This window comes from Babjeviella inositovora (genome assembly GCF_001661335.1).
Source record: "Babjeviella inositovora NRRL Y-12698 unplaced genomic scaffold BABINscaffold_4, whole genome shotgun sequence".
NCBI classification, from domain to species: Eukaryota; Fungi; Ascomycota; class Pichiomycetes; order Serinales; genus Babjeviella; species Babjeviella inositovora.
In genome coordinates, this window is record NW_017566841.1 from 457,647 (window position 1) to 478,273 (window position 20,627).

Below are 20,627 nucleotides of genomic sequence, written 5' to 3' on the forward strand. Positions count from 1 at the left end.
ATTATCCAGTTTAAGGCTGCTTCTGTTTTTATTAATTTTTTTTTTAAAAAAACGCTCTTTTTCTCCGAAAGCTACCTAGATTTGTGGTATATAAAAAAAAAGTGAACGGTTATTAGCCAAGACCTCGCGTCTGAGATATGGAGGTGTCAATAATTTCAATAAATGACACAAACGTCCCATTGGGTACCAACCTTCGATTTAACAATGCTTATATCAATGGCTTTCTCAATTCTTCGCAAACTGGTATCGCCCATCTGCACGTCGGTATAACTTTATCGTCGTTAATCTCCCAGCTATGGATATCTGCTATAGTTTGCTTGGCCCAGTTTTTCCTCTTTATTTCTCTTCGATCCAGGTTGAAAAATGTCTACGAACCACGTTGCCACTATTTTATTCCCTTTAAAATGACTCCGATAGAACCTGGATTGAAGGCCTGGTATGATGCTATGTTCCATGACTGCCATCTAACCGACTACTTGGCCCTTGGATTAGACGCTTACTTCTTTATGAGGTATTTGGGCGTACTCATGTTGATCTTTATTACACTAGCTCTCTCGATCATCCCCGTATTGATTCCGTTAAATTGGTGTTCAGGTAGTGATATACCATCCTCATACACCAGAGGTTTAGATAAGTTGGCTTGGTCCAACATTTCCCCGCAGAATGTCTATCGATTGAAAGTGCACCTTGTATGTGCCATTGTCGTGATTGTGAGTATCCAGGCATTAATCTCGTTTGAGTTGAATAATTTTATCAAAATAAGACATAGCCACCTCAGTCGTGATTATTATCAACAGAGTACACGTGCGGTCACTATTTTGCTAGACAACGTATCAAATTCATTTCAAAATGAGGAAGCGTTGCTCAAGATATTTGACGTCCTTCCAGGAGGTGTGAAACAAATATGGCTTTTAAAACCATTTGGGAAGATAGAGCTTGTTGTTGGAAAAATTGAATCCAGTATCAAGAAGTTAGAAAACAGAGAGTTGGCCGTAATAAAAGCAGGGATTTCGAAAAATAGAGTCAAGGTGAGAAGAGGACAGACACCAAAGTTGACAATGTGGGGCCGATATTTTACGCGGTGGTTAACGTACGTGGTTGAGATAAACCCGTTCCAGCAGCCAAAATCTTCCGAAGAAAGCATAGCTGAGCTCAACTACTTGCTTGAACAACTCGAGGATTTAAAGTTGGAAGCCAGTGATACGGAGATTTTACCATATAATAAGGTATTCATCCAGTTTAACTCACCTATCGGGGCTTGTATCGCCAGCCAGTGCCTCCTCACTCTGAGACCTGGTGAAATGAACTCGATAATACCAGACATATGCCCTGAGGATATTATTTGGACTAATATCCAGAGAAACAAGTCTGTTTGGACCTCAAACCTTAAAGCTTGCTTTTCCAATATCCTTTCAATATCAGTGATTGTCGGGTGGGTAGTTCCCGTTTCGTTTATCAGCATGCTCTCGCAGATTCCATACCTCACCTCTTTACTTCCCTTTCTCTCATTCCTAAATTATTTTCCGAAAATCACACGTAATGTTTTGGCAGAGCTTCTTCCTACAGTGGCCATGGCTGTACTATTGGAGGGAATTTTCTCAGTAATGCGCACAATCTCCAAGTTCCGAGGGAATCTTACTGGTGCTAGCGTCGAATTGGATGTGCAAGGGTGGCTATTTGCCTTCCTTTTTGTGAATTTATTCTTGGTGGTGACGATATCTTCTAGCATCACTGTTATTCTCCAACATCTCATCAACAATCCGGTTTCGATATCTACCCTCCTAGCAGCGAATTTCCCCAAAGCGACAAACTTCTTCTTCTCGTACTTTGTCTTGCGAGGAATGTCGTACTTCGGGGTCAATCTTTTGCGCATCAACAAGCTTTTGCCCCTCCTTTTAGTCTACCCTTTTACTGATACTACCCCAAGACAAGCGTACACACGAAAGACCAAGCTACAACAGGTGAAATGGGGTTCTATCTATCCGACATGCTCTGTCTACGCCTGTATCGGTATCACATACTGTATAATATCCCCACTCATCTCCATCTTTGCCCTATCTATCTTCTTCTTCTATTACATTTACTTTAAGTGGTCGCTCAAATATGTCTATGATTACCGAAACCCGTCCGAGACTAATGGTCGCCTCTATCCAACCGCGCTACGACAGCTCTACACCGGAATATACTGTTTGGAACTATGCCTTCTCGGGCTATTTTTACTAGCCAAGGATGAAAATGGCAACTCAGTGTGCCAGTTCCATGCTGGAATAATGATTCTTCTGTTTGTAGGAACAGTGCTTACAAACATCAGGATGAATTCAATGTACCGTGATTTGCTTACACAGACTCTGTTGTCTCTGCTTTCCAAAGACACATGCAATAGCCATACACCTGGCTTGGAATCTACGGGAGAGCACTCAGAATCCAGCAAAAAAACATTTCTCCACAAGTCCTCTCAGTTTCAAATGCCGGTGATATGGCTTCCTAAAGATCCCTATGGCTTCAGCGAAAAGGGGATAAAGGAGTTGGCCAATTTAGGTATAGACGCAACAGATGAAGGCTGTTCCATTGACGATGATTTTAACTACACTTTTCATGGTGCACCAAGGGAAAACTAAGCATGGCCGTACTTCTATTATTCACCACACCTACTTTTCGACGTGTCTGAATGGGTTCGTTAACTAATATATTAAACCTATTCTAACTTGGCACCCTCCAACTTCTCAGTAACAGTATCAACTGGGACTGGAGAGGTGGTGCCTGGGGCACCAGGGAATCGGGTTCCTCTATCCTTCTTCTTCTTGACCTTCTTCTCCTGGACGACCGGGGCTGGGTAGCCCAACTCGGAGGCCCTCTGAAACTCTGGGTCATTGTTGAAGTCGGCGATCAACGGCGCCAACATGGCATTGATGGCGTCGGCAACACCCGTCTTCAAGTCGGCTGGATTCAACTTCTCTGACTTGTAGTCGTCCTTGATGGTCTGGATGGATGTGTAGGTAATTGGGCCACCAAACTTTTCTGGCCTGTCGATGAAAAACTCAAACTTGTCCTCAAACTCATGTTTGATCTCAGAAATCGGGATGAGCACGTTCTCAATAAAGGCAATAACACCGTTGCCCTCGACCTCGCCTGGGGCGCAGAAGGCGGATCTGATCTTCTTGGTGACGATCTTAGGGTCTTCTAACAAGTCAATCTTGGAGTTAGGGTCGGAAGCAGACATTTTACCGCCCTGGCCCAAACCTGGCACCATGGGATTCATCAAATGGGCACGCTTCTTGTATTTCATGGAGGGCAAGTTCTCTTCGGCTAACACAAAGATTTTTCTCTGGTCCACACCACCGAACTGGGCATCAACACCCAAGTGTTCCTCATCCAAAGCCTGCATCAATGGGTAGATCAACCCAGACAACAACGGGTTCTCGGTCTGCTTGACAACGTCCGCCCCCGCTCTCTTAGCGTCGTTGACAGAACAAATATTGGACAATTTGAAAATGTCCATGGTGTATGCGGTGGAGGTCTGGTACGAGGAGCCAATAACAAACTTTAACTTCTCAATCGGAACACCGATAGATCTCAAGATAGACTTGACAACCAATTCGTAGTACTTGGCTCTGTGACCCACGGTCTCCAAGGTAGCTTTCATGTTGTCCAAAAAGGCGTGCAAGTCAGCCAACAACACAATGACCTCACAGCCAGCCTTCAAGAAGTGCGCCAACTTTGTCATCGGCACAAAGTACCCGCAGTGGGGTTTCCCGGTAGGAGCGGTCCCCCAGTAGATCTTCACCGGTCTCTTTTCGTTGACAAGCACATCTTTGATGATCTGGCCATTCAAGACTTCCTGCAAGTTTCTGGTGATTAACGCGTATTGCTCTTCTGGGTCAGTAATAACAGACATGGTAGAATAAGCGTAACGAGGAGTGATGTGGGTGGGTGGAAAGAGTCATGTTGAACTTCAAGTACTTTTTGAGATTTGCCAGCCTGAGATCTACGCAGGTTAGTCATAAAAGATACGTGCCGGATAGAATCTAGGCGATGAGTAGAATTATTGGTGTCACCGGGTGGTTGGATTTTATGGAGATAAGGGAAGCTTCTACAGGCAGATGTTGTTTATTCATCAGTTCATAGCTTAACTAAGTAATAACCTATTACGGCTTTAGGTCTTGCACACGAAACTCCCCAGGGCTCATGAATCAACTCTCTTATGGGTCTACAAAAATTAGATCTGACCTTAATATTTAGAAAAAAAAATCTTATAGAATTCCCTATTATTATCTCCGGTTCCGTAAGTTATAGAAAAGCTGACTCCACCGATACAACACTCTGATGCGACGAGATCGCGTCAAGACGGTCCGGCAGTCATTTAGAAATCACCTGGGAAGCACTTAGAGCGAGAACCAAAGTGAACGTTTAGAAAATCATATTTAGTGATCTTGTGACTAAGCATATTCGACACAGATTCGACTAAGGCCTATGACAGGTCAAAGAAACGTTACAGCCGATATTAGCTACGGGATCGCACAGCAAAGGCCCTACTTCTGCTTCAAATGATTACTCTTTCATTTGTTGAATCCTCTAAAAGCGGAGGTTGATATATTAACATAACAATGGCTACCTTATAGACGCTTCTCTATTAATCCCTATAGGTACAGTTACCTATGGGTGTAACCAAACAGACGGCACTCCTTTTGGAAAGCCCTGGCATCTTTTGGTTTGTCTGAAGCCTTTTCTGATTTACTGGCTTTACAGAAACGGTAACACTAGTCGACTAAGGCAGAAACCAAACACCACATCATGGCGTAGCCGGCAACTCCGCTGCCCAACCCGTTGAGAAAAATCAGCTGCTGGGGATTTTCAAAGTACTGTCCGGGCTTTCCTTCCGTGAGAAGGAACCAGATGCATCCATTCACAGCGGTCATGCCTCCCAAAAACAACGCAAACCCCCATAAGGATTCAAGGCGTAAGATCCCTGCAGCCGTGCCTAACCCGAGCGATGCGATATCATGAATGTGCTGGAGGGACTGCCTTGTTAGTACTTGTCAGGTATAATAGAAAGGCAACACTTACTTTCTGGTTCAGTTGGATCCATGGTCCATACTTCACAACGGTGTCGGGCTTATAACTCATCAAGGCAGTGGTGTAATGGGATGAAGGAGAGGAATTAGCAATTGGTATATTAATATGTGCAAGATATGGATATCCTGTCACGTGAGCATGCCGTACTTACCCCCCTGCAACTCCTCCGCCAAACATCTTTGGGTAAGCAAATATAAATACTGTATTACAGAAGCTCAGTGATGAAAACACCAATATATCACTCAAAGGCATTGGATATAGATACTATATTCATATCTTCATCCCTGATAGCTCATTTAGGGCCATGCGAAACTCACCGGAGGAGCCAAACTGGTCGTGCATATACCGCTACACACCGCGCCTTCGCATATAAAACAATCAGCAGCTAAATCTTTACTCCTGCCATCTTCACTAGCATCTCCAACCATGTCAGTCAAGAGAGAGCCCGTCAAACAGGAAATTCCAGCACCGGAAGAATGGGACGAAATTCCATTGTTCTGTTGCACGCAAGAGGAGATCAATGAGACGAGACACCACATTCTCAAGTTCCAGTCTAAGAACTTTGTGGACCCCGTGAGCAACTTCAAGTTGCCTATCCGGTTGCACCGCAAGGACCCCAAAAACTTGCAATTCCAGTTGACGCGGGCGGAGATTGACCAGCGCAAGAAGATGAACGATGAGGTGGCGAAGCTGGAGGCTGACTTGAAAACGCGGAGGGACGGCGGGGAGGACGACGAAGGCGAAGAAGGCGTCGTAGCAAACGAAGTCGATGAGAAGAAGGTCGATAAGTTTGATAGATTCCAGAAGCCAGAGGTAGACATGTCTCAGGTAGCGCCTGACGGTGGTGCACGCAAACCGAAGGGGAAAAAGCTCTTCAAGAAGCAAACGCGCCAGATCACGCTCATGGACGAGGGGAAGCGAAAGTTAAGATACGAAGAGTATTATCCCTGGGTGATGGAGGATTATGATGGTAAGAACACGTGGGTGGGTAGTTACGAGGCAGGGAACTCCGACACGTATGTCTTGTTTGTGCTTGAAAACGACAAGTTCAAGATGATCCCAGCGGAGAAGGTGTACAAGTTCACTCAGAGAAACAAGTACGCGACGTTAACGTTGGAAGAAGCTGAGGCAAAAATGGAGCAGAAGACCAATGTCCCCAGATGGTTGATGAGACACATGGAGAATGACACGGGTGAGGGTGGTGTCGCCAATGATTCCCGCTTCAAGCGCGCGAACAACAAGATTCGCACCGTGGTGGGGGCGCCAACCGATGGTGGCTCGCGCGACTCTGACCACGACGATTTGGACTTTGATGAGGAGTTTGCAGATGACGAAGAAGCACCGATCATGGACGGTGACATGGAGGAAAACAAGTTGAGTGAACAGAGAATGAAAAAGGAGATGTTGAAAGCAAACACGTTCCAAGACGCCTCTGAGGAAGACGATGATGATGATTTATTTGGCGACCGACAGGAGGACAAGGCGGGGAAGAAGTTGAGAAAGACATTGATCAAGGCGGAGCTGAAGGTGTATGAGACGGATGAGGAGGAAAATCCGTACTTGTCTTCGGACGACTTGGAGAGTTCTTCAGAATCTGACAGAGAAACTGTGAAAGTGAAGGAGGAAGACGCCAAAGAAGATAAAGAGACGTCCCCGAAGAAGGGAATTCTCAAGCGCGGCAGACCGAAGAAGCAGGTGTTTGTCAAGTACAACAAAGACTCGCTTATCATCATCAAGGCCCCTCAAGCAGCTTTGTCTATGTTTCCAGTTGGCGAATGGAACCCGTTAGTCCCGAAGCGTGTGCTCGAGATTGATGAGTCGCAGTTCAAGAAGGGCAACAAGCGCCTCAAGCTCGCCCTCAACTCACCGTCCATGTCACCATATAGCGGCCAGACCTCTCCGTCGGCCATGCCTTCCGTCAAGTCTGAGTCGCCGGTGTTTACCGGCGTACCGGTAGATGCGGACAGCTACACCTCTCTTGTGACCCCAGAAGACGTCATCGAGGCCGTCACAGAGGGTGCTTCCACTACTAAAGAGTTATTGAACAGATTACGTGACCGCATTCATGCTCACCCTGAGAACAAGAAGAGGGTCATTGAGTATGTCAAGAAATATCTCAAACTTGTGGATGGGAAGTTAGTTGTGAAATAGAGCCGCGCTCGTAAATTCTGTTGGTGTGTGTACCTTTGTATGCATTCCACTACGGCTATTAAATATATATATATATATATAATTAAACAATCGAGGGGCTAACCAATATAAAAGGCAGGCTTGTTAAATACTGTGTAATGGACATAAGGCACGAAGTATCTTCTAGTAGTTCACCGTGAATCCTTACTAAATAGGTCGATAAAATTCGCAGCGAACCTTGACGACGACAGATTCGTTATAAAGCCGGTAGTGGAAAGGGTATAGTACTCGTAAATCCACTAATCTACGTGGAGAGATAGGCCCCTAATTGTGCTTAAGCCTCAAACCATTCAATATGGTTGAAAACACCATAAAATACCGGAGGCAAAACGAAACTGCCAGTTCAAGCCCACAAGTCTTTCATTATCTAACTCAATCGTTTAGCATTTTATTCACGATTATAATATATTCTATTATGAGCCAATCTACCATTCTGCCTAGAGAACCTCCACGATCTGGTCGTCTTCATCACTGTCTTCTGTGGCCTCATCATCGAAGCCTTCGTCCCTCATCAACAATTGGACCAATCTATCGCACAACTCGCAGATCAGCTCGACGTCGAACGCCTTGTGCAACTCCTTGATCAACGGATACACGGACTTCTCTCTTAAGTACTCTCTGACGGGTCTGGTGTTGCACAACAACAACAATGACTCCAAGTGGACGCAGAGAATCTCATGCACTGGTTCACACTTCTTGTCTTCCGGTAACAACTGCAACTCATCTGGAAGGTTGAACATGTCTTCGTCATCCAACTCGCCCGGGCCCGCAAGTGGCAACAAGATGTACGGTAACAAGTTGATCTTCTCATCGGTGATAAGGGTCATATGAGCAGAGGTATCAAACAAAGAGTTCTTAATCGTGGAAGCAACACCCTCTCTTCTGATCTTGGCGTCATACTTCTCGGTAAACACAAGGAGCTTGGAGATTGGCACGACCTCATCGTATGCCTGTTCGGTGACAAAGTAGGCCCTACCCTGTGCAAAGCGCGAGATATCGGCAAAAAAGTAGGACAAGTAGTCGTAGTTTGCCCACTTATTCATGGTCTTATCAGCTCCCTTAACAAAGCAGTCCATCAAGCAGTCCATAGCCTTGTTGGAGCGGAAAACGCGAAAGTCATCGTTCTTGATTTGCTCGGTCTCAAAGCCAAACACCTTAGTGATACTATCGCTCTTGGCCAAGTTTGTCAAGAGAATGCACATCAAGTCGGCAACCTTGTTGAGAGGATTGCAGACCTCAAACACCAACCACTTGAGAAACTCCTCGTCATCCACCATCAAGTCACGCATCACGGTGTCTTCACACAAGTTCGCCATGATGGTTGCAGCTTGGGTGGCCGTAGTTCTGCCGTTGACTTGAATCAACGCCTTCAAGTCCTTGATAGCGGTGTAGTTGTCGTACGCGAAGAGCTGTTGCTGCGGACCTGAGGAAAATTGCACACAGTGTTCAAGTGCAATCTGCTTGACTTGCGCGTTGTCGGAGTGGAGAAACTCCACGAGCTGGGAGGGTTAGAGCTTGTCATAAAAAACTATAAAGGGGACTTACTTCTTCAAGTTCAGTAGGCATTTTAAGTATGGTTGAGTGTTGTGGGTTTGGCTAAACAATAGGTAACGTCTTTGAAGTGTCTTGAAAAAAAAATTCAGTCACGTGCGATGCCCGGTTATGAGATGCCTACAGGTTTCATCCTAGGAAATGTTTGTGCAACCTCTACAGAGCGCCGTGATAGAAACATTATATTTACCAAGTTTACTTTATTCTCAGCTATTAAAGACGAATGTTTTGGATTAATTGCTATTTATATTTGTTACTGATAAAGGTATAATGTATACTCCACGATGCACCCGATACAAAGAAATATCTTGAAGGGTATGAATTTTAATGACGTCACATATCGTACCAAAATGCAGAACGTCGACATACCTTGGTGGCCACTGATCCATTGGATTGCCTTATAAAAATTAGCCAAAAGAAGCAGTCAATATAACATGGCTTAGGCGTGGTGTCCGTAGAAGTTACAATTTTCCAAATCAGTGGTACTAGGAGAAAAATTAACATCCAGCCGTATGCCATCTACAACTCAGCCACAACCAATGTGTTCAAATTATAGGTATAATTAAAAATTGGTATTACAAACAGGGTAGGATGCAGAAGATAACCGCTCAAATGGCAAGGTACCCATTGTCATCGTAGCCCTGGTAAATCTTGCCGTCCTCCGTTAATCTCTGGCAGTAGCCAGTAACCTCGTCATCTCTCAAGCCCAATGAGGTGGCAATCAATTGCATAGGTACACCTTCTGGCATGCTTCCAGCTCTCTGAGTGATGAAGCTATAGACGCGGTCAACATCACTCTTGCCCATCTCGCTACCGTCTGGACCAGATACAAACAAGCCTTCGGACTGGTTCTTCTGGGTGGCGCCCTGAGACGCCAAATACGCCTCAATGGCAGATAAAAAGTGGTACGTAACCTCGTTGTGGTCGATGATTTGTTTGACGGTCGCATTCTGCACCGTCTTCTTACCCCCAAACTGCCTCAACGACCCTGTGAAGTGTGCGTACTTGTTGAGTTCGTAATTCGGCGGTACAGCAGAATCAGTGCTATCCACCCATAACTTGATATCCATCGAACCAGTACCGTCTTCCACCGTCAAAACTACGTTCCCCGTGTTGTCAATAACGTTTCTAATAATCCCGACAAATGACACCATGCTCAACTCCAAGTTCCCGACAGTAAATTCGCCATCTGGGACTAATTGCGTGCTCCGGGAGATCTGCTTGAGCGTGACCGGCGTGATGGACTGTCTCAACGCTGGTTTGGACTGCGAACTCTCTCCAAACCCGCCAGCAGAGGTCGTGTCGTTGTAGTTACTGTTGGAGAAGCCGCCAGCGCCACCGTTGTAGTCGCCACCGGAGTAGTTATTGTTATGGTTTTGGTATGCTGTGCCGTTAGTAACTGAACTCTTTCAATAGATATATTGGAACTTACAAGTCATTCTGTGTTGTACTAGTAGTCTAGAAAGAGCAGATACTTGGAAGACCAAGTTTTGTTTGTTGAAAAAAAAATACGCGTCTTTTGTGCGACGCGTGAACGGGAAATTTGTCGCCACCACGCCACCCACCTATAAGCCACACTTGCTACTTTAGGATACGCCACTAAAAGAGTACTCTGATGGGTGAATTAAGCCGGACAGAAAACTAATACACAAGTAGGGTACATCGGTGTAGAGCACTGCAATGTGAAAAATTTAACATAAAGAAAGGAGTTTACAATATAGGACACTACCTAAGAGATGTAGAAGGAACTATGCTGAAGAAACACACATAGAACCCAGCAACAGCTTTAAAAGGAATAACCCCGAATATTTTTTTAGTGGGAAATCTTGAAAATATCCACACTGCTGCCAATTTCAAGCACACACCCCTCCCCATCCCCCTGTTTCTCAACCAACACAACGTACTGGCCCTGTTTGAGTCCCCCAGCCTCACAGAAGACGCCATACCGGGACTCTTCGTATTCCGTGCGAATCGCGCCCTGGTAGCCGGCGACATAGTCAATCATAGAAGCCTCGCACACCGAGATCCGGAGGCGCAGCCCTTCTTCAGACGTAGCGCAGACCACGACATCCGTCTGGCGCTGGAGCGAAAACTTGTACCGGAAAGGACCTGCACCCCGAAAGACCTCTTTCTTGGAGAAGAGGCCCAATGTCGAAGATAATCGGCGAATGTCAATCCTCTTGTTGGAATCGGCAAACACGGAAAACGGCGCCATCACCACTGGGTCGTATGTCGACACAACCAAGGTGTATTTTCCGGGAGGCAAGTAGACGTTTTCATGGATCTGGCTCGAGAGATTGTACTTACCGTTGACAATGGCCCTGGCGCTGTCAAAGGTTTTGATTGTCTCAAGGAGGCTGGTCCCTTCACGGTGGAACACGTGTAAATTGACGTACCGCTCCGCATCTGTCCATATAGCCAAGTTGAAGCGAGTATCCGGCTCGCTCACCACTAGCTCGTACTGTGGGTTGTAGATGTACGAGGAGTTTGACCAATTTCCACCGGCACTCTTCACATCCCACGTGCCCCGCACTACCTCCTGGTGGGGTTGTTTATATTCGCTCTTCTGCAACTGTAACGGACGATTGGAAAACGCAGTTAAACTGAAACGCTGAGACTGGGCGCTGGTGATGACAATGGTGCACAGCTTTCCTGGGGCTAACTTGAAGAAGGCATTTTTATACCGCGATTTTTCCAAGTGGAATCCCTTGTAAAGAAAGTTTGCTCGCTGGAGAAGCCGTTCACCCGATGTTTCAAACACCAATAGGTTCACACTAGCGACCTCTAGCTCAGGCTTCATCCCCATATGCATTTCTAGAAGCAATGCAACATTAAGAATGTCGCTGCCTGCGGTGATGGAGTATTGTGGGAGCCCGATATAGTTGTCTGGACACGACGTTTGGGATGTGTACAAGAAATTGACAGACTCTTGGTACGGATAAAGCTGTGGGGACCACGAGAGATACAAGACGTTGAAGTAGTATAGGTCAGACTCGTCAAACCACATTTCTCTGCCCAGGTTGTGCCAGGGGTTCTTCACCAACACCTGTCGGATTTCGTTGCTGACGCGGAGATCGGTGATGGCGTAGTCGTGCTCCGAGATGAGCCCCAAGTCTCGCGAAACCTCCGCCGAAAGCTTTCCGGTCCCGATGCATACCAAAAGCGTCTTCTCCTTGAAGGCGAGGTAGAGGGCCTCCCACCGGGGAAACCGGCCGTTTTCGATGGGCACTAACTCGGGAACCCAGCCAATGAGCGAGTACGTGTCAAACGCACTGTTGGAGCCGATAAAGTCGTAGCCGTAGCCCCGGAGCTTAAGATACGCCTTTTCAACCAACGCCGGCCAAACAATGAGAGGGTTTGTAAGCGACCGTGTGTATATATAAGAGCCATCTTTGAGCACCGGCAAGCGATCATCAATGACGGTTTGACGCCGGCACCCATTGGCAAAGAGCGCCACACAGTACTTTGGACTACGGCGATGCGGCGTGATACAACTTTTAGCAAGATTCCCATCATTATTGATAATAGAAATGAGCGATGCCACTACTGAACAGTCAGATAGCGCGTCTTGAGCGATGTCCTCGATGCCCCGCTCAGTCACCCAGTCCTGGTCAGGGAACATCTCAGAAGTGGACTTCCATCCGTCAAGCTGGTTCTCCTGCAGCGGCGCAAGCCTCAAGGGGTCTTCGGTGGATTGTACGCTGGCCACAAAGAAGTTTGCCGCCGTGGAGGGCGGAAACTGGTTGCCGTTAATCTTAGAGCCGAGCCACTGCAACTGCTCATCAAACGATAGCGCTCTTTGTGTACTGATAGCTTCATAAAATGCAAAAATGTCTTGACAGATGTGCTGAAGCCAAGCCAAGTGATTGGTGTCCAGCTCGCCTGCAAGGTTCTTGAGGATCGGGTTGAGAAGCTTGATCGCCTTTAACGCGTGGAGCTTTGCCTGTGTGGCATTATTCAAGCTGTAGTCAAGCTTGCTAGACTCAATCAACCTTAAAGCGGTATCCACATCCTTATCTGTCTGTAGTGACGACATCATGAATGGGGTTCATTGGGTGTTCCCTGTAGAAAACCTCGTGCCGCTTTGAAAGACGCTGTCACGTGTCTGCCCCCACGCCGCACTTCACACAAGAGCACCCCACTGAAAAAAAATCTGTATCAGCATAATTACCCGATTGGGCCGGCTCAATCAAGTTGGAGAAGGCATCAACCCCCGGTGCACAAACAACACATCATCATTAGCCATGGTCAACCCCACTCCTGAAACGCTCAACTACGTCTTGAACCTCCTAGGGAAAAAACGTCCCGTTGTGACCTCCGAGCAAATCTCTACAGACACCGACATCAGCCTCGAAACATTGCTAACGATGTGTGAGGCCGAAACGACCATACACGACACACTCGAAACCAAAACTACCATCGAGAAGGACCGGGTCCAGCTGGACATCAAGCAGATCTACGAAACGATACTTGAACTGGGAGAGTTTCCCACATTGGCCACGAAGAAGCACGTTCAGTTCTTGACCATTTCACTCGGCTCGCTTCCGCACGATTTCTGCGTACTTGACGCGTCCAACCCCTGGATTCTCTACTGGATCCTCAACTCGTTGCTTCTTCTCCGGAAGGAATTGAACCAAAAAACTTGCGACCAAGTGAGGGAGAAAATTATGGGGTATATCCACCCCGAGGGAGGAATTGGCGGTGGGCCTGGTCAGACAGGTCATGCAGCAGCGACCTACGCCTCGATTCTCTCTCTAACCTTGACCAAGAACTGGGATGTGATGCGTGCAATGAAGAACCAAATCTACCCCTGGCTTCTCACTTTAAAGCAGGCAGACGGCTCCTTCGTGATGCATGTGGGCGGCGAGAAGGACACACGTGCAGTGTACTGTGTGTTAACTGTGGCTTCTCTTTTAGACGTGATGACCCCAGAGTTGGTGGAGGGAACTGGGGCGTGGCTAAAGTCCTGTCAGACCTATGAAGGCGGCTTTGGCGGTATTCCGTTCGATGAGGCACACGGCGGATACACCTTCTGTGCAGTAGCCAGTTTGTGTCTCCTTGGGCATCCACGAGAACTTTCAAAGCACTGCAACATTGATAGCTTGACCCGGTGGGTCGTCTCGAGACAATATACGCTGGAGGGTGGGCTATCAGGCAGAACCAACAAGTTGGTGGACGGGTGCTACAGTCACTGGGTAGGCACCGTTGGTCCTCTCCTCGAAGTCGCCTTGGGCGAAAGATCCATCATCAACAGGCCCGCATTGCAGCACTATATCTTGAGTTGCTGCCAGTTTGAGAAAGGCGGACTCAGAGACAAGCCCGGGATGAATGCAGACTTTTACCACACCAACTACGTGCTTTGCGGGTTGGCCACAGTGCAGACTGAGACCGTGTTCGACGAGGCGCAGTATTGCAGCAGCATTATCGATAGTGCCGCCTACTGCTTCAGATCTGTTCCGGCAAGGAGCGATATAGTTGAAGTGGAGCAGGTGAATCTTGTGCGTGCGATCAACCCAATTTTTGGCATCCCTGATGGTTTCCCCGAGGCGTGTAGAGCAAGCATGAGATAATAATGGCTTAGCTGATGGGGTTCTTTTTGTAGGATACAATGTAAAGAAGTCAGTGTAGGCCTGCGAGCCGTTTTTGTTTGCTTGGATCTGGAGCTAATATGGCGGGTAAGCGAAAAAAAATAGTTCGTTGGTTTTCGGTAGAGCCCTGTATGTTTATAGTTCTATCCTCTGTGGATATATTTCATTTTGCTCTCTGATGTTTGCTGTATCGTAGTATCGTAAATTCTCGTCTTGCTTAGTTCTGGAAATCTATATTCGGACGTCTATTTCACTCTTGATTCCCTTGCTGATAACAATCCACCAGTTGGATCAGGAATTACAGAAAAGGCTGTTTGATCTAGGCTCTTTAATTCCCAGTCTACGGCGGAGTTATAGAACCCAAACGCTTCACTAATTATATATTACTGTGGTAATTGATAAATAATACAATTCAGACCGAACCTAATAAAAAGGAGGAGAAATTATGCCTCATAATTACGCCAAGGGGACTGAATTTTTTTTTCTATCCACACGTACTTCAACTTGTCTCCGTTAAATTAGTTAACACGAATTGGCCTTTAGAGGCAGTATTGGTGATTTATTCATTGGTTCTTCTTGTAACCTTCTATATATTATATATTAGAACAATTTGCTATTACAATTTTCTCCTGCTTTTCAATATTAGTCACGTATTGCTTCCATCTGTTTTTTTTCAATATATCTCACACTTGTAGGATGTCGCTCTTCGAATTGCGAGGCTACTTAGTAGTCTTGGTTTATCCATAGGGTACTGGTATAAATTTTTATCCGCTTCAAGATGCTTGTGTGGACTGGTCGAGTCATTAGCAGGGCTGGGAAAGATACCTATGTCCAATCGTTGTCATATCATAGATACATCTCGTGTCGAAAAACCGACTCATCTAGCAGATCTTTCCGTGCAGAAATGGTCTAGCCTGTGACAAAGTTCCTATCTAGATAAAGTACCCAATCCGTCTGCTTATGACTTACCTACAGATGCTATCTTTCATGATAAGATATAAAGTAGTATACATTCCCATTGCGGATTGGGGAGTAAAGCAGAAGCTTCTCTATATGTTGGAATACACATTGGTCGTTTGGAGCATCAATCAGGGCGCTACTTGAGGGTCCGGACTACAGTCTTCACATGGTTCAGTAGTTGTACCCTGGCTTCATCAGTTAGCTTAGTTCAAGGTCGCCGCCTTCTCATATAACAAATCCACTGCACTCGACAAACTCTTCATAATATCCAAGCTTGCGGCGTAGGTAGCATCCGTTCTCGGCTTATCATAAATCACCAACCAGCCGTTCCCTTGGTCCAAAACCCCGTAGAACACCTTGTCCAAGATCATCTGGCTCAACTTGCCCTCAACCTGCTTGATGTCCAAACCAATGACCTTTGCAATGTGGTCGATCTCCACCGTGGAAAACGGCTCAATCACCTTGACCAAGTTCTGCTCCAAAAGCGTGTCGTACAAGTCGCTAAAGTGCGATCTAATTATTTGGTCGGATTTTAACTCCGCACCATACACACTTAACGCTGTCTCAAACTCCTTCAACGACCTGTTGGAGTAGGCTGTGGCCACAGCCTTCATCGCCTCAATCTCGCGGTTTGTGTACTTCACCACGTTCTTGTTCCCCAATAACGCATTGACCTCATCTATCAAGTTGAGCATGATCTTCGACAACAACATGTACTTTAACACCGCCACGGCGCGGCCGTCATTCTGCGCATGGAAGCCCTCAAACGCTTCATAAAAGTACGAGAACGCCGTCTTGTAGTCTTTGTCTTCCGCGTTCAAGATCCCACTCATGCAGTCCAACTCCGCCTGGGTCAAGGTCGGGCAGAAGATAGAGTTCGCGGACGTGCGCGCGGACGTCAACGAAGCGCGCGCCTTTGCAAGATTTCTGAGCGCGTGATAGTTCTTGGCTTCAAGCAATTGTACCTCGACCAACGACGACTTGTCGTCAAGCTTCTTGTACTCGCTCAACAACGCGCTGAGAATCGCCACAGATTCGCTGTAGTGCGTCTTCGTAAACAACAACGCTGCAAGCTTCAACTGCAAGGTCTGTCTTAAAAACGACAACTTCTGCTCGAGAGCCCACTCAATGGACTCCTTGGTGGCTTGGATCTGCAAATCCAACGCGTTCGGAAGGTCGTTGAGCATCTCAATCAAGAGCTTGAGGATCTTTGCCATCTTTGACTTAGCGAGCGCCCCAAGGTTCGCGCGTGCCTGCGCGATCAACGCCACCAACTGCTCTGTCTTCTGGTTGTCTCGGTATAACTTCCCCAACTCCATCGCCGCCAACTCCTGCTGCTGCGCGAGCTTGCTGTCATCTGTCTTCTGGGTCAAGATATGCGTGTACGTGGCCTCCGCGAGAGCGAGGTCCTTGTTGACGATTGCCTGTCTGGCTTCTTCTAATGACATGATGTTAATGGATATGTGTAGTGTGGAATTGGATTGTTGGAGTGTGAGGTGGCGTGGAGCACTTTTGAATTGTACATCGCAGGTTGCCACAGTCGAGGAGGCGTGTGGCGCACGACCTGAAGAATCGGAAGCAGAAAAGTTCTAAGGCTGCCTAAGATATTATGTCAAGATTTAGTCCAGCCAAGATTTTGATGCAGAAACAAATTATCTAATTTACTCGGGGAAATCACGCTGACCCATGAGGCATAACAGACTTCCTCAAGCACTTTGTCATATATCATACCGTTATCAAAAGTGCCTATGTACCGCTTAGAGATACATTTGTGAACTCAGTCAATAGCTCCAAGCGTAAGTTATTTGATGAAGTAGGGTTAATATATTTAAATTTTAATAGAGTCGGTGTTTTTTCTTTGATACACAAAAGACTAAGCTGAGGATTTTTAAACCCCTATCCACTTATGATACATAAATAGTGGTAAATAATATATATATGTATATATGTGTATATATTCGATATGTATATCTCCAAGCCTCATACCAGTCATTCGTTAATATTAACTATTTCATTAAAGTATGCTAAAATGCTATTAAATATGTCGAAATGTAACTGCCCAACATTATGCATCATTGGTGACACATTCCCACGCGGCAAACACACACCAGCTGTTTCCACTGTCGGTCATTACCAAACCACGGTATGTTCCCACCTCGTTGATCCTGATGGAAAGTTCATACATCCCATAGGGCTTGCCGTTTGCTTCCTTCTTAAGCGGGATGAGCTTTCCGCTCGGGGTCTGTAAGCCTAACTTGCACCCGAGGTACGGAGAGTCCGCCATGAGCAACTTCGATGGGTGTTGAAAGATCTGGAACGTATAGGTGTTGCGATTCAAGACGTTGTTGATCTGAGGCTGTTTAATGTACAAGTCGTTAGCTTTGCTCTGGTTCGTCGGATAGCGCGAGACAAATTCGATGGCCTTATACTCACCCTTGTGGTGCAACGGGATGACGACTGCAAGTTCGTGAACATTGTTCAAGGTCTTTTGGACACCCTTGGGGCCTGCAAATACCTGGAGGAAGCCCGAAGCGGTTTTTGGCGGCAATAAGGCTTTGATTCGGGCAATGCGTTTGTCGCGCCTCCACAAGATTTGGCAGAGGGTCAAATCGTTGTGCTCGGTGCCGTCGGCGGTCTTGATGTGGGTGAAGACCTCCACATCGTAGGGGAGCTGGACATCGATTTCAAAAAACTCGTGATCCTTCAACTTAGTTAAACCATTGTTGAAGTTGAGGAGGTGCAACGCGTAGCGGTGGTAGCCCGAATAGCAGTACGGCAACGACAACGAGATGAGCAAGTCGACGGGTGGCACAATGTGCTGGGAGTCAATCATCGATGGAATGTGGGTGTGGATCAAGTCCAAGGGTTTGGTCAAGAAGTAGAAGTCGTTGTATGACGTGCGGTTCATCATCGCGTGGTTTTTGAAGAGGAGGTAGTCGATCATCCGGTACTCCCCGTTCACCAACACTGACACCCAACAATGGTTGATGATAAGAGTATCGTTGAGCGCTTCTGGTTTCTTCATGTAACCAAGCACCACCTCACTTTCGATGCGGAGCCCGTCGAGCATCTTTTTGAACAAGTAGTTGAGCTCATAGAGCGTACCGCGGTGTGCTGCGAAAAGCGCGTCCAACTTCTGCAGCGGCCGCGCCACAGAGATTTTCTCCGAGACTTCCTCCAAAAGACTGAATTCTACGAGCTTGTAGAACACTGTCTTGATCTTCTCCAACGTGTGGTTCTGGAAGTGCGCATCCACTTCCTGGAGGAAGGTCCGCAAGTCAGGGGCGTGGAACGAGGCCAAGAACCTTTTGGTGACGTCAAAGCTGTTGTACGGGTTCTGTTTATTTTGCCAGAACAAGTATGGCGGCTCCTCCATGCGCAGCTCGTCCACTTCGTTCTTGTTGATCTCATTGATGAAGTCGAACGGCTTCAAAATCACATTTTCTTCCTCGTTTACCCGTTTCGACCGGTCTTGTTTGTCCTTCAGCTTCAACGTGTTCATCCGGTTCAACTCCGCCTGGAATGTGTCCTCCGTCAACTTGAGCTGCGTCAACCTGTGCTCGAGGGGTAATGCCGGTGCCGCACCCTTTTCCTTTGCAAAAATCTTCTTCAAAAAGTTCGGGTGGCGCGACTTCTTATCGATCTCGAAGATACTGTCGATGATTTCCTTCTGTTGTTGGAGAGTCGCTCCCGCAGACTGACCCTCCTCGATCATCTGTTTCTTCTCATCTATCACGCGGCGGAATTTGTGCTGTGCAAAGGAGCCAGCGCTTGTAGCGCTAAAGTCCGAGCGGATGGAGATCTCGCTGTCTTGAGACTGTGTTGAGTATCCCAAGTGCGAGGTAGTCATCGAAACCGCTCCAGGAGCCTTCTCTGAGTCCTGGAGCACACGCATAAGCTTCTCATCATGAACCTCATCGTTTGCCATTTTTGCCTTCAACAACGACATCCGGAGGTCGTCCGCGTCGTAAGGTATGAAGCTGTCGCGAGGTGGTTCGAGCATTCCGGTAATGTTGTTGCTACTCTTGTAGCGCGGCACCGCGTGTTTTGGCGGAAGCGGTGGTGCATCGCTGAAGTCGGACTCGTCGGTTTCAAGAGTTGCATGGTACATTGTCGATGCGGCAAAGCTCGAGGGGGTAGAGATATCGTTAGATTTAGAGTGATTAGAGTGTGCTTTGCCAGAGACAGTGGAATGAACGTCGTATCTAGAGGAAAGGCTTTCATCTGTTGGGGGATAGGAGCGAATATCACGGGCGTGGTTAGAACGAGTATGCGATTGAGGTGTGGAGCCATTAAATCCATTTTCAGGAAGTCTAGACTGTGAGCTACCATCGCGAGGTCTAGAAGTGTAACGAGATTCTTGGGCTCCGGTGTGATTCCACCCGGGGGGGCCACTGTCATGGGATTTCGGTTGACCCCTAGGGCTTTGTCTGTTTCTCTCACCCCCGTTTTTTGGACTTGGCTCCATGTAGTACCCATCATAGCTCATAAAGCCTTGCTTCTGGGGACTTGGGCTGCGGGTCAAGTTGTTGTCGCTCTGTGAGGTAGGCATTCCCGCGCGGCGAACGCGGTCTAACGCCTGCACGCTGGCGGACTTTGGCATTCGTTGCTGTCTGAGAAGCTGCTGCTGAAGCTGGATCTGCTGCTGTTGCAACTGCAAGTTCTGCAACTGAAGGTATTCCTCTTTGGTCAACTGCTGGTAGTCGAATTTGTTTTTTGAAGACCGGAAGGAGAAGCCGTAGGGATCCACCACCTCTTCGTCTTCGTAGTATCCATCTGGTTGTTCCGGGACGGGGCTAGGCGATTTGGGGCTCTTCAAGAGCTTGTCCGTCTGCCGCATAGACTGGTCTTTAGGGCGCGGAGCCGTGCTGGCTCTCATATCTACCCGCATGCTTTGGTTGAGCTTATCTTCGACAATGGTGACAAAGTCAGACGGAAAAATCCCCAGGAGCTGGTTGCGCTTGAGTTTTCCCATCCACCACTCGTCGTCTACGAACGACAAAACTTCGATAATGTCGCCCTCCACAAACCCCAAATCGCCGCTCACCTCGCCTGGCCACGAATGCGTCGTCTTCACTCGGAATGGTAGTGGTGGCACTTGGCTCTGTTTCATGATGCCTGATAAAATAAACGTGATAAAATATGATACCCGGTAAGCCTGAGAACCGGATAGAGACGTGTAAAAATCCTAGGTCCTGAAGTGATCTACTTTGACTTTTGTGATCCAAAGCGATGTATTTTTGGCACCTCAACAAAGTTGGACCA

At 47.1% G+C, this 20,627-nt stretch overlaps 10 protein-coding genes across 10 annotated transcripts; 3 read left to right on the forward strand and 7 right to left on the reverse strand.

Moving 5' to 3' along the window:
* Nucleotides 1-197: 197 nt before the first annotated feature.
* Nucleotides 198-2,528, forward strand: SPO75 (Spo75p; the record flags this gene model as incomplete). Its single annotated transcript, XM_019131138.1, has 1 exon — nucleotides 198-2,528. A coding segment is annotated over one exon (2,331 nt), but the record flags the coding sequence as incomplete, so codon positions are not given.
* On the reverse strand, nucleotides 2,329-3,968 carry TYS1 (tyrosine--tRNA ligase). Its single transcript, XM_019132133.1, has one exon. The coding sequence runs from the start codon at nucleotides 3,893-3,895 to the stop codon at nucleotides 2,696-2,698; it is 1,200 nt and encodes a 399-aa protein (XP_018985997.1). The 5' UTR covers nucleotides 3,896-3,968; the 3' UTR covers nucleotides 2,329-2,695.
* Nucleotides 3,969-4,557: 589 nt separating this feature from the next.
* BABINDRAFT_12801 (uncharacterized protein) lies at nucleotides 4,558-5,124 on the reverse strand (the record flags this gene model as incomplete). The annotated part of the gene is made up of 2 exons (XM_019127006.1): nucleotides 4,558-5,018; nucleotides 5,065-5,124. The coding sequence occupies 2 exons, from the start codon at nucleotides 5,122-5,124 to the stop codon at nucleotides 4,758-4,760; spliced, it is 321 nt and encodes a 106-aa protein (XP_018985998.1). The 3' UTR covers nucleotides 4,558-4,757.
* A 192-nt stretch (nucleotides 5,125-5,316) lies between these two features.
* TFG1 (transcription factor IIF subunit) lies at nucleotides 5,317-7,344 on the forward strand. The gene has a single exon (XM_019128531.1). The coding sequence runs from the start codon at nucleotides 5,500-5,502 to the stop codon at nucleotides 7,222-7,224; it is 1,725 nt and encodes a 574-aa protein (XP_018985999.1). The 5' UTR covers nucleotides 5,317-5,499; the 3' UTR covers nucleotides 7,225-7,344.
* A 255-nt stretch (nucleotides 7,345-7,599) lies between these two features.
* Nucleotides 7,600-8,849, reverse strand: HGH1 (Hgh1p). The gene is made up of 2 exons (XM_019127007.1): nucleotides 8,809-8,849; nucleotides 7,600-8,762 (listed from the first exon to the last, which is right to left on the reverse strand). Exons 1-2 carry the CDS (start codon nucleotides 8,827-8,829, stop codon nucleotides 7,701-7,703), a joined length of 1,083 nt encoding a protein of 360 aa, XP_018986000.1. The 5' UTR covers nucleotides 8,830-8,849; the 3' UTR covers nucleotides 7,600-7,700.
* A 573-nt stretch (nucleotides 8,850-9,422) lies between these two features.
* On the reverse strand, nucleotides 9,423-10,253 carry RFA2 (Rfa2p; the record flags this gene model as incomplete). Its single annotated transcript, XM_019130414.1, has 2 exons — nucleotides 9,423-10,198; nucleotides 10,247-10,253. The coding sequence occupies 2 exons, from the start codon at nucleotides 10,251-10,253 to the stop codon at nucleotides 9,423-9,425; spliced, it is 783 nt and encodes a 260-aa protein (XP_018986001.1).
* On the reverse strand, nucleotides 10,244-12,978 carry RIM13 (Rim13p). Its single transcript, XM_019126984.1, has one exon. It carries the CDS (start codon nucleotides 12,851-12,853, stop codon nucleotides 10,628-10,630), a length of 2,226 nt encoding a protein of 741 aa, XP_018986002.1. The 5' UTR covers nucleotides 12,854-12,978; the 3' UTR covers nucleotides 10,244-10,627.
* A 107-nt stretch (nucleotides 12,979-13,085) lies between these two features.
* RAM1 (protein farnesyltransferase) lies at nucleotides 13,086-14,580 on the forward strand. The gene has a single exon (XM_019128532.1). The coding sequence runs from the start codon at nucleotides 13,182-13,184 to the stop codon at nucleotides 14,382-14,384; it is 1,203 nt and encodes a 400-aa protein (XP_018986003.1). The 5' UTR covers nucleotides 13,086-13,181; the 3' UTR covers nucleotides 14,385-14,580.
* Nucleotides 14,581-15,565: 985 nt separating this feature from the next.
* On the reverse strand, nucleotides 15,566-16,810 carry RPN6 (proteasome regulatory particle lid subunit; the record flags this gene model as incomplete). The annotated part of the gene is made up of 1 exon (XM_019132614.1): nucleotides 15,566-16,810. The coding sequence occupies one exon, from the start codon at nucleotides 16,808-16,810 to the stop codon at nucleotides 15,566-15,568; it is 1,245 nt and encodes a 414-aa protein (XP_018986004.1).
* A 508-nt stretch (nucleotides 16,811-17,318) lies between these two features.
* BABINDRAFT_160914 (uncharacterized protein) lies at nucleotides 17,319-20,619 on the reverse strand. The gene has a single exon (XM_019128533.1). It carries the CDS (start codon nucleotides 20,473-20,475, stop codon nucleotides 17,428-17,430), a length of 3,048 nt encoding a protein of 1,015 aa, XP_018986005.1. The 5' UTR covers nucleotides 20,476-20,619; the 3' UTR covers nucleotides 17,319-17,427.
* Nucleotides 20,620-20,627: the final 8 nt, after the last annotated feature.